This window comes from Ambystoma mexicanum, chromosome 11 (assembly GCF_040938575.1).
Source record: "Ambystoma mexicanum isolate Mex_15411 chromosome 11, UKY_AmexF1_1, whole genome shotgun sequence".
NCBI lineage: Eukaryota > Metazoa > Chordata > Amphibia > Caudata > Ambystomatidae > Ambystoma > Ambystoma mexicanum.
In genome coordinates, this window is record NC_090934.1 from 207,927,968 (window position 1) to 207,946,072 (window position 18,105).

At 44.9% G+C, this 18,105-nt stretch overlaps 1 protein-coding gene across 4 annotated transcripts in view; it reads left to right on the plus strand.

Moving 5' to 3' along the window:
• Positions 1 to 18,105, plus strand: part of RPS6KA1 (ribosomal protein S6 kinase A1) — a 918,695-nt gene that overhangs the window by 567,873 nt on the left and 332,717 nt on the right. For all 4 annotated transcript variants that reach the window (XM_069622861.1, XM_069622863.1, XM_069622864.1 and 1 more), the window contains one exon: positions 935 to 999. In XM_069622861.1, the coding sequence (XP_069478962.1) occupies positions 935 to 999 (65 nt within the window). The remainder of the gene's footprint in view (positions 1 to 934; positions 1,000 to 18,105) is intronic.

Consider the following 18,105-nt stretch of genomic DNA (forward strand, 5'->3'; position numbering starts at 1 on the left):
ACGTGCAAAGTGAAGACGGCCCTCATTGTGGATACCAGGGCTTGTGAGCTATCCTACCCAAGAACTGATCTATCCCTAGTAGACCGAGTTTTAGCTAAAGGTGACCCAAAGGTTCATGCTCTACACCTTTGGTCTACTGAGGCTTTCTAAGTCATTAAGACATTCTATGCTGATGTACCCTGCATACCCCAGGACATTATTAGGATCTAATAGAGGGACTCTTGCACTGCACCAAAAAAGCTGATGCCATCGAACCGTCACAATTCCAATGTGACTTACATAATCTGTAGCGTAAGAGAAATTTAGCTTGACACCAGTTGAGCGGTCACGATTCAGTGCCCAGGGGGGGGGCGCAATCTATCTCTGTGCAAGACAAGTCTGCATCACACTTTGTGCTGCATAACCTGCAGCTGAGGGTAACACTGCCTCACTTTCAGTGAGTCTGGCATGCCACCAGGTGGGCCGTAACATTTCTATACTTCTGTAAAAAGCTGTTCTCTGCTCTGAGTAAAACTTGTTTGGCATGGACAGGTGTTTGAATCAACATCAGTGGTGTGGACTACCTTGGCTGGCACCTCGCTAGACTAAGGTAGTCCAGCTGCAGTGATGTGCCAAACCAGCGGTGTTGCTAGGTCTGGCTATGCTAATATTAGGACTCTGGTCTAGCTTGCCTTTTGGTTTTAACCCCTGAGCGTCTACCTGTGGCTACAAACAAGATATCCGGGGCTACAGCCATCTCAGCCCCCCCGCGACGCCTCTGCACCAAACTGCCTCTCAGATCTGTATCCAAGTTAACTGATGAAGCCAGCAGAGACCGGTTATGCAGGTGGTCATCCTTTTGTGATTTCCTAGCTTGTTCAAGAGTCTTTCACAGGACAGGGGTATTCACTGAGACATTTCACTGAAGAAGCAACACTGATTTCTTTTGTTTCAGGTTCCAGTATGGACTGTGCAGAGGAGATAAAACGTCACCCTTTTTTCTCCACCATTGACTGGAATGTGAGTATCATTTTGTCAAAATATGATATGCACCCAGCGGAAGCATTACTCTGAGCATGGAATTATTTGCCCAGAGACCAGGGCTATAAACCACCAGTATGTTGTGTGGTTCCACAACCAGTCTGCCTCTTTGCACGTGTGAGGGCAAAGGCGCAGCCCCGGCTGATTAGATCAGTCATATGATGGTGTAACTTGCAGTCTGCTGCTTTTAAGCCTTGTTAGATTCTTGCTCGATGTGAATGTTTGGCTGTCTGTACCCTGCTATCGAGGATGGACCAGGCTTCCATTGTATGTGTACAACTTGTGTGTGGGATTCTCGGGCTAATTTTGTGCTGCTCTTTATTGTCTAAGTTCTGACCCACAGTGCCGTCATTGTGTAAATGTTGCATTCTGTAGCATATGCCCTTAGTTGTGTAGGTAGCATAGTTTTTCAGCTTGCCATAACTTGAAAATTGTGGCAGCACTGTACGGGGATTACCACTCGTGACCCTCGTGCCATAGATATTCAATCATGTTTGTCTTAAGCCAATCAATGCTTGGATTGGTCATTAGGGGTAGGATGGCTTAACCCCCTGGTGGTTACTGTACCCTCAGTCCCTCTTCCTACAATTCGATTGCCCCCTGCAGTGGGGTATGCCAGATCACGCTCCATGCTTTCAGAACTCCCCTGTCGCTTAAGGGCAGTACTTTTTTTTCTCCATTTTCTTTGAATGAAGTACTCAGTGGACAGCTATTTGAAGGGCTTGAGGGAAGTAAGGGCTAAGGGTCATATGAAAGAATAGTTAAGCATGTTATCCTTCCTCTAGTGAGAATGAACATGGCTAGATAACCTGTTCTATGAGATGGTGCCCACTCGGGAGCGATTAGACACATTTTAGCTGAATGTATCTTACCAGAGGAGAAATGGCTTTTTGAAAGAGCAACTTCAGATGTGTACTTCCGCCTGATTAGGAATCCTCACTGAAATGTGGCTGATGTGCTCTCTACACCAGGGGTGTGCAGCCTTTGGCTCTTCAGATGTTTTGGACTAGTTCAGTCATCCCTGTACAACAATCAATACTGAGGGGTCATGGGAGTTTTGGTCCAAAACATCTTGAGAGCCACAGATTGCATACTCTGGCTCTCGGCACAGAGCAAGGGGTCCATGTGTGGGTTATCATTACTGGCCTAGTGTGAAACCCCGAACGTTTCAAAATTGGCAAAAATGTGAGAGCCCCTCTACTGGGAACACTGCTAGAAAACCTGCTCTGTGATATTTTCTACTCTGTAGGAGACTACAGCAGTGGAGTAACTTTGCTGAAAATGTTGGTGGGGGAATTTCATCTGAATAAAAGGTGCCCAAGCCAAATGAATGCGGACAAAATGGTGTGCCATGAAAGTTGTGGGGGGGGGGGCGTGTCAAACACCCCTGTCCTCCCCCTAAAATTACACCCATGGTTACAGCCATGTCTTAGCTCACTGTATTTAACCAGCGTAGAACAATCATTTTGCGGATGAATCTGGTCTCACACGGGTTGGCTGTCGAACACAGAAATACTAGGCAACTCTCTTCTGAACAAGAGTACCATTCTAGAAGAGTCTTAGGACAGCCATTTCTAGCCATCTTTCCACTTTTGTTCCTTGTGTACACCCCAGGGTCAGGTTATTGGCTTAGCTGCATCTGAGGGAATTTGGCAGGGTGTTGGGGCTAGTTGGATGAATGATATATGTTTCAGGCACCTTTTGCGGATCATGCAGACAAGTTTAAAGTCTGTTCTATATGGAAAGTGTAGCCAGTGAAGGGTTTGAGATCGTCTGGAAAATTATTTTTTTCTAAGCTGAACATCAGCTGATCTGACATGTTGTGGATGGCCTGGTGCTGATGGGTTTCCTACTTGGAAGGCCTAAGAGCGAACTATTTATTGCATTAGTCCAGCTTGTTTGATCAGTCGATCTGTATTGCTCCTCTCAAGGGATGGAATGGGACTCTGTAAACCACTTTGGTGCTTATGCAGCTCCACCTCTGTATGAGATAGTAAGAATTTCATCTGAACAAATGTCCTGAAGTGCACTGGTCCGGCAAGAGGAGGTGACCGCAATTTAACACATTTTTGCAAGTGCACAACAAGAACAGAAGCAATATGCTCAAAAGGATTATGGGCCTGTACAGTCAACACAACAGTCTGATCCCAAATTGAGTGTGTTGACCTTTTGGTGAAAGTCCAGTGGTGCCTCAGCAATGAGCGATTTATGCAGTAACAAAGATTCAGTGAATCTTAGACTTCGTGTCTACCATATGTGAGTGTGGCAGAAACAAGATATTAAGTGAACATTGGATCTGCTGCCGAGGTAGCAGAATATGGACCATTATCCGTGGTGCTGTGTAGAGCCCATCCTAGCTCCTGGAAGCATGCACAGGGCTATCCTGTTAAGGCAGTTTTTGTTCTACCCCCTGTGCTATACAACCACTAACCTTAAGGTGGGACAGAGCACCCACCAAAAAGAAAGCATACACCTCTCTTAAAATGCTAAAGTGGCAGAGCAGTCCGACTGAACCCCAGGAAGTGGCTGGGTGCTGAGACAAATGTACAGTTAGGCCAAGCGTTTGTCCATAGGAAATATAATAAATGTGTGTTTTTCATTATTCCAGTATGGTACATTACATATATACATACCTATTAGTTGCATAAGTACTTTATTAAAACCCCAAACACAATACCTCATGTAGTATAAAATAGTACACATCAGTTGACACTCCACTCTATACTAAAATGTGGGCCCGCTATCTGAAGATAGGCACACAACATATAGAGACATGGAAGGTGAAGAGAAGGGAACCAGACATTAAAATGTAGTTCACATAGTCCAACAGGGGACCCCAGTGCCAACAAGTAACACAAGTCACATTATTTCAACACTCCAGGGACAGACACAGTAGCCTAACAGTACAAATGCACACGTCAGATAATCGATGGAATTGCGGGGCTGGGGGGGGGTTTGTGGTGTAGTTAGTGGGGCGGTACATCCCTAAAAAACAGAGTACACATTTTAAGTACACAACGTTAAAAATGCATTTGGAATTGTACAGAAGGTCTAAAATTCTTTAGTCCTTGGCCTAAAACTGGTGGCCATAAACTGAAAGATGGAAACTTTAAGGGGGCAGCTATGTATGTGCAAATTCACTTAAGAAAAATAAAAGGGAGAAGAATCTTCAAATAGTCGTAAACAGTCCGTCAAGTCACATGTATGGTGAAAAGGCAGGTAAGTCCCAATTCTATCCCACAGATGCAGATTTGCTAGCAAACTACTTCAGTGAGGACCAGAGGAGATCCCGATTAAAAGGTCCATAGTTCAGTTTGAGAACCAAGAGCCCCAAAAGACCATGCAGTGCAATAGGCAGACACCATTGTTAACCAGTGGCAACATGCGGTTGACTCACTTCCAAAAAGTCTAGACTCCAGACCACAAGGACAGTTTGCTTGCAGGCAGAGGGTTCAGTCATACGAGGCGAAACAACCAGTAAGTACAGGGGTTGTTTTTTAGGTCCATTTTACAGAATGCAACATCCTAGGAACTGGAATCATACCCCAGTGGCTGAAAAATAAGCAGCCTTCCCACAAGGAAGCCCTTAAAGCCAGAAGCAAAAGCAATGGCAATGAAGACTATAGGATGGTGGAGCCTACCAAAGCAGGATCCCATGGCTCGGAGGACAAGGATATGGTGCCCAATCACAGAAAACTGTCCCATGAAAAAGACCATGGAGGGGGACCCAGGACTAGCATCCAGAGCAGATGAAGCAAGTATTGGAGTCTTGACAACCTTCCGGGCAGGGGCAGCCTCCAGCGCCAAGGCGGGACGGTAGTAAAACAGGAAGATTGAGGTAGAACGTCCCATAGACTGTCCTATCGCAGATGGCCTAACCAGCACTCAAGTGGAGTGGGGGAGTCTGCAGGAGGACAGAGGAGACCCACGATGGAGGTCCAGAACCAGAAAACTAATACCAGTGAGAAGCCCAGGACACCGCATTCAGCAAGCATGGACAAATGTTCCCTTACATTTCAGCAAAGGTGGAAATTCCTCCAGCAGGTAAGTAAACCTACTTGTGTGAAAATTACAGTAGTAAGAGAATTTGGACTCAGGGTTTCTCCTGGGATACTACTTCATCAGGGGTTTTGAGGACGCCAAACTATCTGATTGGCCCTTGAACCCAGACCACCCTCAGAGGATGTGATATGACCAACCCAAGGACATGGACTTCTCAAAACCGAGGCTGCTGTGCTGGGACCGAATGGCCAGTTTAAGCCTTCTCCCACCGTTTCCCTGAACAGAGAAAGCACCTAAAATAAAATGGCAGAGCAGTACTTCTAAGAATACATTGGTTCCCCAATGGCCACCAAAAAGTACATTTGGCTACCAATGCACTAAAATGGCTTGCACTCTTGGTGAAGCCAAAAGAAGTGGCAGCTGCCACCAGCGCAACAGGTAATCACCAGAGGGCACAAAGGTACCACCCCTGGGACTGGGAGCCTTATGGGGGAACCCAGGACCATATATCCATAATGAACCAAAAAGGGTTGCAATGGCAGGCGGGCTTCTGTTAGAAGTCTCTGACCACCAAAAATAGGTCAATGACCCACAACTAAATCGGCAAAAATCAAACCATTAGGGGAGCATAGACATGGCTCTAAAATTCCCAAAATGGGTAACGCTCACCGGGTATCCACGGGGACGTCACTCATCCTGTTCAGACCTCTTACAACCTCAAACCCTTCCCTGGAGTCTACTCGACTGGAGACGGCCTGAAACAAAAGATTGGTAGAGTTTAACTCTCAATTGTCTGTGTGCTTGAATCCTTTCTTCCCCGGGGTCCAACCCTTCCCTTTGATCCACAGCTTGCCTTGTTTTCTCGGAAAGTGTGCTCTCCATCCTGCTTTCAGCGCAGGGGCGCGTTGATTGATGCAGGCTCGTTGCTGCCTAGTTACTTCACTGGCAAGAGTCCGACAGGTAAGTATAATGAGTCTTTTGAACAGTTCTCTAACTTCGTTCCTTTCCTTCCTTAGATGATGGCCAGCGTCCGACGTGCTGCTTAGATGAGTAGCGCTGAAGGTGAGTGAGAGTGCGATGCGCGATCCGACCCTTTCGTATTTGTATTGAACGGAGTTCTCTTGTCTTTGGTGCCGCGATGTTTTCAGCGTGGATGCCGGTTATGAAGAAGAAATGCATTAGTAAGTGCGGTATGCGGCGCCTCTAGATGTTTCCATGCTAACCTGGAGTGTCTTTTTTTCCCCTCTTGCAGATGGATGAGGCGTTCCGGAGACAGTTCCCCCAGAGCGGCTGGGATTCAGGTAAGCATTTGAAGCTCGTACAGTCTTTAAAAATAAGCGAAGATTTGATGAATGCTTACTAATGCCTTTTTTCTGTTCTTTTCCCTTTTCCTTAGGAAGCTGCGTGCCAGGATGGGAATGACACCGCCAAAGATGCCCGCAGAACAGAAGAAGCGATGAATGATGGGCAGAAGCGCCACAAGTTAAGGATGTTCCTAATGGTGTTCTTGCAGGAGCTGAGCGCAGAAGAAAGATGCAGGCCTCCTGGAGACAGATCCGAACACGGTGAGTGTCACGCTGCAGGTGCAGAAAACACAAAGCATGTTTCTCAGCCTGGGCATGGCTTAAATAGTCTCTGGGTATCCAGGTGTCTCTGAGCTCAACCACAGCCAAAAGACTAGACTGCACATGCAGTTCTGGGAACCGAATTATATGTCTCCATCAATGCACTACAAGTCCAATCCCCAATGTTATCCTATGGGAGTGAGTGAGTGAGTCTGGTGCCACAAGCGACAAGTCGGACTCCAAGTGGGTCTTTGGAGGGATGGAGAGGCCCTTGAGGGCCATGTAGGTGATCGTGGCCTGGCTCAAGCCTGACATCTTGGAGGGCTGGGGACATGAGGGTCAGGAATCATGACAGCGTCTCAACCGAAAGGCAGTGAAGGGCATAGGTTTAGGAAATGGGTGAGGAACAAGTCACTGCACCGCCACCCACTTCCCTACTCGGATTGCAGTAGGAGATGCACAGGACACCTAAGCCAGATAGATTATCTGGAATAATCCTAAAACCATGTTTTACTGGTCATCCAACTAAAACAATGGTTGGTTTTTCATTTGAACTTGTGGGTCACTGTTGCCCCGGCTGTCCCTTAAACCCATCTGAGGTATACAGAGGGTAGTTCTGATCTAGAAGGGCCTAAAATGCTTCAACAACATGACCAGGAAAGACAGCAGCTCTGAATGAACTAAAACCAACAATGAAATAATAAAATCTGCGGACAAAGGGGGTGCCATTGTTGTCATGAATAAAAAGGACTATGACAAAATGGTTAATACGTTGATTGAAGACAATAACACCTACCGGAAATTGGGTAGCGATCCAACAGAAAGACTTAGACTCTTGATTAACCCTATTCTTGAAGAAGCTATGGCAGAAGGCCATATCAGTGCAAAAGAAGCAGAATTTCTGTGTCCTAAATATCCGAGATGCCCAGCCTTCTATGCACTCCCGAAAATCCACAAAGGGACCACTCCACCCCCAGGTAGACCGATAGTGTCGGGTATCGGATCTATCCTGGAATCTGTCTCAATTTGCCGACTTTTTACTACAAAATGAAGTGCCCAAAATGCGATCTTACACCAAGGACACCACATCGGTCCACACATACCTTGAACACCTACATTTGGAAAGCCCGAATATCCCGATTGTAACCATGGATATAGAATCATTATACTACAGGATCCCCCAATTGGAGACCCTGAGAGTAGTTGAAAGGGTCCTGGTAGAGAAGACAGGTACCCTAGACATGCCCATAAATCTCATTCTACAGTTGACAGAAATTGCTCGGACTAAGAACTTTTGCTCCCACTTGGGCCAATTTATATGTTGTATCTGTTGAAGAAAAATAAATCTACCCTGAAAATAATCCATTCGGAAAGAAAATTATAAATTGGCGCCGTTACATTGACGACATCCTGATGTTTTTCGAGGGAGATCTAAACACTTTAAATAACTTCATTACATGGATCAATGGACTTGACCCATTTTTGAAATTCACTAATGAGGCAAGTACAACCGAAGCCACTTTCCTTGACCTTGCGATCAAAAGAACCGGTCAGACTTTTGAAGCCACTGTGTTTCGGAAAACTACAGACAGGAATTCCCTTCTAGAATACACTAGTTTTTATCAAAGATCCTTGAAAGAGAATTTACCGTGGACAATTTCTCCGGTTCATGAGAAATTGTTCCACCTAAAAGGAATATGATATGCAGGCTGAAAGACTTGCATCTAGTCTGAGGGAGAGGAAATACCCAAATAAAATCATCAGACAAGCACGGACGAGGGCCAGAAATATCCCGAGAAGTAACTCTCGCACAACATGGAAAAAAGGAAAGGGGACCAGATATCATCACAGCAGTTTTTACCCACTCACCAGTTATCCATCTCTTCAAAAAAGAAATTAAAAAATCCTGCCACCTCTTAAATGTCGAACATAACCTACCAGCGCCAATTTTTGCCTTCAAAAGAAGGAAAAACCTCAGTCTAGTACATACATATCAAGAAACAAAACCGCCTGAATTAAATTACCTCTGGAACATGCGGAAACCACTCGGGCATGCTCCGTGCGGTAACTGCTCAGTGTGCCATTCCACCAAACGCAGCACCATGATGGACATAGGCTGGAAATATCTGTGGGAACAGAGGACCTTTACAAATTGCAACACTACAAATGTATATTTGATTCACTGTCCCTGCAACATGAGATACATCAGTATGACAACACGTGCAATAAAAACTAGGATCTGCGAACACAGATCTAATATTAGGACCAAACGCTACACTGCCCCTTTAGTAGAACACTACATGACAAAAGGGTCACTCGGAGAATGAACTGACCTTGACCATCTTAGAAAAAGTTACTGTACCCAAAAGAGGTGGGAATCTAGCTGCATTGCTTCTAAAACGAGAGCAAATGTGGATCTTCAGGCTCCTCAGTCATAAGACGGGCCTCAGCGAAGAAATATGCTGGCAAACCTTGGCTGTGCAATAATCCGGATCATCCAGGCATGCGCAGTGCCACCCGCAGCAATATTGATTCACACGAAGATGCCCTTGCACTGAGAACCCCCAGCGTGTACCAACTGCCACACATCCACGCTGAGCACTAGTGGCCCAACCAGTTATGCACAAAAGGGTGAGACACCTTGCTTAGCTTGAACAACCACACATACACATAATAGAGATTGGGTAGTCCATCCAATAAGTGGCATAACTGGACACAACACCACAATCCTTAACAGCGGGTTCTGTGTGTCCCCACCTTATGGAACACCACAGTAGCTAGTTGACTTTTATTCTAGCTTTTTATTCTAGCTCCATACCGTGAGTGGCATTGTATTTAGAGTTCGTAGCCACACTGAACCAGGAGATACTAGGTTCTGCCATCCGTAGCAGATATATGCACAAAGTCATTATGCCCAGATTATAGAAAAAAACACAATGGGACTGAGGTTTGTACAATACATGCAAACATTACAATCCCTAACATCCCCGGCGTTAACCAGAGGGCCCGTGGTGCACCTGAACATGCACAAGGGCACAGGTTACACAATTCTGTGCTTTATGACTACGTTTCCCAGCACACTCTGGGACACCGGGATTCCCTTGCCGTCATGTGATTGCGCTAGGCGACGCTACGAGAACGAACATAATTACGTATGGGGGCGGCTGATTACAGACGGTCTGTTGCGTTTCGTTCTGAGGGAGCACATTCTGCTAAACTAAGGTAAGAAACAGCAGGGGCCAATTCCAAGGTGATATGCAGTTTAAAACGTTCTAATTCCGTGAGGATTATAATGGAATATACAGATTGTTATGACTCACGGACTAGTACAACCGTGCCCATACACAAACGCAGCATGCTGCACGCAGTATTCCTTTACATTGTGCACATCTGATTACAGTGATTTATAGCACTTATTACACCGAGCCCACATGTTCTCTGTCCAATAACCGGCTGTTACATCGGAACAGATTCATGCAGAGCATGTTGCACGTAGCCAAGTTTTGTATTGTGCATATCTGATAGTGTTTTAGATCATTTACCTCATACGGTCTCCTCTCCACAGCCCCTTGGCATATCGGAGCATGAAGAGGACCCTATACAATTGAGACGTCTACACTCAGGGGAGAGGGGGTTGAGGGGGGGGGAGGAACCACACAGACAGAAAAGAGGGGACACGACCCCTGCAGGTATTTTACTCAACTATGCCCGAATGTAAAAGCTGCTCACATAGTACAGCAATATACGTACCTGGAATACCACGAATAGGTAAACTGACTTTTGAGGGTGTTTCTTGTAGGCTTTCCGAGCAGGAAGCAATGAAACATACAAAACAAAAAGACCAGGCGACCTACAACACTAGAGACCACAATGAGAGAACAGGTAATATTTCCTGTTTTTCTTGCTTGTACAAGAATTGTAGCCCCGATTCCCTTTACTGATTATACTCCCCTTTGTCCATTTTTGATCCCCACAGGGACTGGGACACAAACTGTAATGCCCGTGGACAACCCAGCAAAACTCTCCAACCCTCAATGATGTGGATACCTGTAAAGAAATTAGTGTCACTGAGAATACAAAATTCTCCGTCCTGAAGAAGGCGGCGAGTTATCCACTCCACTGAAACCGGTTGACAAACCCTAAGAGTCAATAGGCTGATGACCACAACTCCAAGACCTTACATATACTTTAAGATAGGGCTTGAGTTATTATACATCTTTTTAACGTTATTTTTTAAGTTGAACTCGGCCATTGAGCCGCAATTATTTTTCCTTTAATATAAGACACACGGACTGGGGGCGGTAATAATAAAGAAAATAACCGACCACCAAGAAATGTGCACATAACAATTTAGTGTTAGGAAAGTAGTGAGATAGTCTAGGGTAAGGATCTCTACACCCCCTTGTAGCCGGCATACCATTGCTAATCTAGGGATGTGGATGTACCATGTAATGGGAACATGAGATATTCAAACACAGGGCCAGAGAGCTACCAATAGGGACTTAGGCCCAGGAATAAAGTTTTTCGTTTTAATGAAATAACTACTGTCTGTTTTTGTGTTATATACATTGGGGCATAGACAGGTAGGGGAAGCCCATTGACTTCTACTGTCAGTATCTACTCTGATCTAGAATGGCCTAAAGTTTCACTGGAGAGTACCTTCTCTACAGGATGTATTCTGTCACTTAAGGAACTGCCATTCATGGGGATCAGGGGGGTCGAACTCGGATTCCTCATTGATGTTGCTGACTCCTACCTCCATCAGTGGCAAATGGAGGGATATCCTAGTCAGTAGCCCAGTTTCACAGCTACAAAGCCAATTTACATGGGGCTGGGGATTGTGTGCCTCCTTGCTTGGTAATATAGAACTTCTGTACATGTGCATAAACCTGCTGAATTTCCAGTGAGGGAGGAAGGCCCAAAGTGCTAGAAATATTGCCTTAAAAATTAAGATGGGAAGTGTGCAGTCCTGTGAACTCTTAATATTGGTGGGCTCACCAGTCCAATACATGGGAGTAGTTGAAGACGCACATTCAAGGTGTTTATTGGAACTCCCATTATCCCTGTATGATTAACATACTAGATCCAACAAAACCACATGATGGACCATCACTGTCGTTTGAGGCTGGTAGTCTGCTTTCACTTTACTTTATTATATTTATATCGCGCACCACTGACCCGGAGGCTTGAGGGTGCCCAACATAACAGAAAATTAACAGACACAACACCGCGTCCGGGGGCAATACAGATACATTTGTAAGGGGCTGGTTGGTCAGAGGACAGTGCAATTGTTAACTATCCGAAACAGGGCGGTCGGTCTCTCTTCACATTCAACGCGGTGGGTGCTGCTACAAAAAATGCTCCTTTATTTAACCTGGGTCATCCTGTGGGCTGGAACTCTGAGTTGATTGGTGTTATTTGCTCTGAGATTGCATGCCCTCTATTTTATTTCCAGCACTTCACTCAAATATAGTGGTGACGATCCGGTCAGGCACTTATGTGCTATGAAGAGAAGGCGAAAGTCATTTCTGGCTTCCCTCTGAAACTTGATCCCTTCTTTTGAGATCCATGATGGTTCTGACTGCATTATTCTGTATAACCTGAAGCCGACCTATGGCAGACTTGGATAGGCCAGCAAGCAGACTGCTACAATAATCAAGCCTGGAACCAATTATGGTTCTGGCTTATATCTTGCGGTTTGCTTGTGAAATAAAAGGGTGTGCTTGTGTCAGCAGTTTGCTATAATATGAAGCTACTAAACTGCCGACCTGTGCCTTCATGTTGAGGTTACAATCAAAAAAGACCCCCAGAGATTTCACTTTGTTTGTCCCAACCATCAATTTGAAACTGGGAATACTAAGTTCCCATCTTTTGGGTTTTAGCCTCAGTGCCTACCACCATCAGTTCAGTTTTGCCGGTGTTCAGGGCTAGCCCATTGTTACTCATACACCGTTGGATCGATCCGTAGATCTGATTGATGGTGTTCTCATTCTCTACATAATTAACAGAAAGAGGGATAACACATTGGGGCTCATTACGAGTTTGGAGGTAGCCATGCCGTCATTACCGGCATGGCTACCTCCAAACTTGTGTCCGGGTCCAGAAAAAAGGGAATTACTGGGCCATTCCGACTTTTGCGGGTCAGGTAATTCCCATTTTCGGGCCCCAGTACGTCCCCATTACCATTTGAGCCCACATATGGGAATGGGGAGTATGCTAGCGGACCCGTTAAAGGCAAGTTCCGGGACTTTTTTTTTATTGTCCCTACGGTTCGGCCATGTGTTTTTAAGCATAAATCGGTAGATCGTAGAAAACTTTCCTATGGACCATACCCGACTTTTCGTCCATTAACGCACTCGAAATCAGCCGCCATTTTGTGATAATCCTATCATTTCCCCCCATCGACCTGGCTCACCTGCGTTTGCGGCACTAAATCATATCCCCCGCCCCTGAAACAGACTTTATCAAAACATTCATATTCCCCGCCTCTATCCGTGACGTGACTGTGCTGCGTAGGCAAACGCGCCCAGGCGTCTTCTACGCGACTCCACACAGAACCCGGAAACCAACACAGATCAGCTCGCAACACAGCGCGCCACAATTCGGAATATGAAACTGTACTTTTAAATCAAACCGCAAGATTGTAAATTTGGTAAAGTACATTTATTTGACATCAAATGTTTAGAGAATATTCAGCGATTTGCATTTTTCTTTGCTCTCGATCCAAAATAGTTCGTCTTGAGGCAAGCGATGTTCGTGTGCAGTACACAGGGTGTTGGTTTACGATAAAATAAGCTCTTCGGTCGCACTGATAATCGCATGGCTGTTCCAACAACGAGGCACTAGGCCACCACAACGGTATGTATGTTGCATCTAGCCATTAGTACCGCGTAAGGGCATACTTGTACTTGGCGATCGTCCCATAAAATGGTCAGGGTGGTAACGTTGTTCACGCGGAGAAGCAACTGGTGGTTGTAAAAGCCATCCGCCGGTGTCTGGTACTCGTGACACATACAATAATGAAGGATGTACCTGTTTTAAAAACATAAAAAATGAAATTAGTCTCACCATCAGATCTTTATTAAAATTATTCATTTTATATATTAGGTCGGGAAATTATTTCATAGCTAGGACAGTGCAACTGGGTATTATACGTCATTTCCAGTAACCCACCCCCTCTCCTCCGCCTTTTTCAGAGCCGCCTGAGCGCCAGTGGACCACTTCGTCACCGATATGATATAATATGGCATTTGCAACGCGCCTATACACAAGTGAGGGGGGGGACAAGGAGACGACAGACAACGATCCTACTAGGCCAGGTGTCATTCAGATCGCGCAAGTGCACGGGTAGGGGGAAGGTAAAAGTGCAAGGGGAAGGGGAGGGTGGAAGTGGAGTACAAGGTAAGTAGCATAAAATAATAAATGCATAGGGCCAGCTGGTGGCGAGTGCAAGGTAAGTGCAGAACAAGTGCTGGGAAGGGGGGGGCTGTAGGATACTGAGACAGTCCCCCAGTGCAGGGGTTGACAGGGAGGCAGTGCAGGTGGAGAGTGGAAGGGCCCAGGACCGAGGTCGCAGACAGTGGATCAGTTGTAGCAGGGGAGAGGGAGAGAGAAAGCAGAAGCAAAGAGGAAGGTTTTGAGGTGCTTCCGTAAAAGGAGATGGTTCTCCTCAAGATAGTGCGCGGTACAAAACAATATGCCACATAGAACGAACAAGTACAACTTAACCTGTCTTTAAAGCTACTGTATAGTAATTAAATTGCGGTATAAACTCATCTAAAGAGTTACTTACATTATATTTGCATTTTCCATTGTGTCTGTGCGTAGGGCACCCCCGAAATACCACTCCTTCTATGCCGACGTTATTTCTTCTAATGAACGAACATTAAATGGCTTTCGTTTCTGAAATTATATTCATTATCGTTTACGTTATTGCACCACACCCCCAAAAAGAAGTCTTTCGGGATGGTCCCGGCCTGTCAAGGTCAAATAACAATAGAACCTTATACTGAGTCGTGGGCCATTCCGGCACCCGAGCAAAAAATCAAAGCAGCTGACCTTCACTTTGAACGAGCACACATTCCTAGTTAGCTACATTCAGTGTAAGGCCATCTCACAGGACTTGAAATTTACACTCCATCTTTGCATTTTGTCTGCGTGCATTTGCAGCCCCAGAGAACCATAAATACGGAGACATTCTATATTTTTTGAAAAATGATTTATATTACTGTTTGGTTTAATTTAATGCGCAAATGAACAAGGTTGGATAGACACATTGCATGTACACTGAGCAATCACTTTTATTTACACAATACATAGTTACACATATTCAATGGGCCTGCAACATGAGGAGACTCCAGAGCAAAGTCACAGGTGACGCCCGGGTGGTTCGCACAACTGCACGGTGAAGGGAGGGGCAACGGTGGAGAGACACATTGCATGTACACTGAGCAATCACTTTTATTTACACATTACATAGATACACATATTCAATGGGCCTGCAACATGAGGAGACTCGAGAGAACAGACAATCAAATGACAATCATTTAAACCGTGATGTGTATTTCTCAATGAGCTCTGCTTTAGGTGGACATGGAACAGAGGCAATGTTGGGTGGCAATGCAGTTGTCCCCTGCACATGTTCGTTCACAACTCCATGTATGTGCCTATCTAGGACATCAACAATAAGTCTCTCAATAAACTCATATTGCATATCCTGAAACACTGCTTTGATCACCCATTGTTTACTTCTTTTAGTGAAGACCTTATTGTAGCGAAGCGTCCCTAAAGTTCCAGTCGTCCTACTTTGTTGACGGCCAACATTATGGTTATGTGCCAAGACCGCTAGAAGAGTCTGATTTATCATGCCCTCCATGCCAAAATGCAATCGTTTTGGCCTGTACTTTAGGCACATATTGTGGAACACCTTCAAATCTCCTGTGTGGCAGAATTCCGTGAGTCCCCTCAAATCTCTTGTTATAGTTTTATCAAATACAATCTTTTCAATGGCTTTGTGAGTGGGTGATGAAGGAATCAACCACTTCTTCTTCCGTGCCTCCTCTGTGGACAAATGGCCATGTTCACAATTGTGGAAATGTTGGTTTGTGGTCCAGCGGTGAACGTTGCTACAGTGTAGCATTACTGACCGCCTTTTTCCAGTAGAATTTCCAACGACCCTCCACATGTTTTTGAGCTCCACCAAAGATGGTTGCTGATTGACTTGGACCACTGTGAAATACCTTGCATATCATTTTTTTTTACCTGCAGCCGACATTTTTTTATTGATTGTTTTTGCAAGATGCCATACGTCAAATTGGTGATTTATATTTTTGTACTCTTCTCTCATTGTCTTGGCAATTGAAACGTGTCTGTCCGTGGCTATCAGGTCGATCACCATTCCCCGCGATTGTAGTTCTTGCAATGATGCTACAAAGCCAACTTTCTCCATGGCCACTGAGGATGTACTTTGTGACACCTGCACGACCACCGAACTCACAATTTTCTTACTTTCCATGTCCTGAAAGTGGTAGGTGCAGTACTTGGCTGAAAATCCTGGGCTGTCGCACTGTCCATCACCGGCTAGCCTGAACCGTTTGCCCGCGAATGTACTATCAATAGACATTTTTTCCATTCTCCAAGCTTCGCTAATGGCTGGAAATAGATAATCGATTTGGTATTTGTAGAACTGAGTTTTCGCAATGAAATGGATTCCCACAAACTGAAAGAAAGACTCTAACCTTTTTAAAACTTGAACCACTAAAAAGTGCGGCCGCTGCACAAAGTAGATTGCCTGCTGGCAGTTGCCCCAGCATGGGTTGTGCAGACCATGAGAAAGGATGATATTTTGTACAGGTGGCATGTATTTTAAGGTTAGTGCCTCGAATTGCACGAGTCACATTAATCAATGGCTCCCCACATACTTCCCCACCAACCGAATGCCCACATTTCATCCTAATAATAATATCAATCAAACAACTATCGAATACAATGAATTTGGCCTCTTTCCTTATACTGTCACTCTGCATCCCAGCTGGTTCGGCCTGTAAAGTTGAGGACATGTCACTCACATGAAAGGTAGAATCTCTGATATCGTCTTCCGCTATGTTCACTGATATTGATGGTGTTTCATTGTCGTCCACTTCATTCTCTTCCATTGCAACATCTGTTCCTTCTCGGCGATGGGTGAATAAAACAATTTCTTCAACTTTCTCGCGGTCTTAGTTTTTGCGGGTGTGGATTCTGTGAATTGATCTCCGACTGCATCCGAACTACCAGGAGGACATTCACTATCAATGGCTGGTGGTGGTATAGCTCCGTTGTCAATCACTTCATATTCTTCCCATTGCCACGATGCATCTCCAGTCTCAAGTCCCTGCCAAAAGGTTTGACAAGCAACATCTCTCGTTCGCTTCACTGTCTGTGTAGATCTAGTTCGTACACCCACTCGCAACTAGAGGACAGATTGGAAAAGGGATGTTCAGTTCAAACACAACTTACAGTATTGAACTATTAACAGTGAAAAACAACATAATATAGTGACCAGGACACTAACCTTCTTTTGCTTTCTTTTCTTTGAAACTTTCTTGCCTCGAACTTCAACATCAGGACGCTGTTGCTCCGACGCGTGTGTGCATGTCTCCACTTCCTCTTGCGCTGCAACGACTATATTTTCATGATAAGCACATCCATCACGCACTGACGCTCCATCGACTCCCTGAAACATAGAACTTTCATTAGTATGTATAATAATATTGAAAACACAAAATGTACTTGGGGACCAATACCCACGTACATCTCAATAGCAAAACACGAATGAACGCATTGTGTAGAACATTCAAACGACAATTATTCACGCATTGTTGATCTAGTTAGATGGAACTGTCAAGATCCATACCTTGGGCTCCGCATAGACTTCCATTGATGATAATATTGAAGATGACGCTTCAGCAACTCCCTGAAACACAGTAATTGCATTAGTATGGTTTTCTATTTTGTTAAAAAGAACATAAACTTTGTGCAGGCGTCAATGGCTCATCTAAATAGACCTGCACAAATGATCAGTTGTCTAAAATAAGTAATGGATATCTAAATATGATTCGATTTGCTCGATCGTTGGAAGTGTCACCACCCAGAGATCTGCATCAACTACTAGGGGTGATGTTCTTGTAGAACATTGCGCCGACCCGTAACTGCATGCTCCCCCTTCTTCTTGGACTAATGCTCCATCGACTCCCTGAAACATAGGACTTTCATTAGTAATGAACACAATATTGAAAAAAGAAGACACAGAGGAGGGCGACGACAGAAGGACATATCAATGGCTAAAAACGAAAGAAACGTGTGTAACAATCACGCTACAAGAATGCAAGATCTGATGATCTCCATCGGTGGAACTGTCCGGAAACGTACCTCGAGCATCTGAGTGACATCAACGGTTGTCGTCAATGCGTTGGACTCCTCAGCATCTCCCTGAAAGACAGTACTTGCATTATTTTGGATAACAATAATTATAACTGAA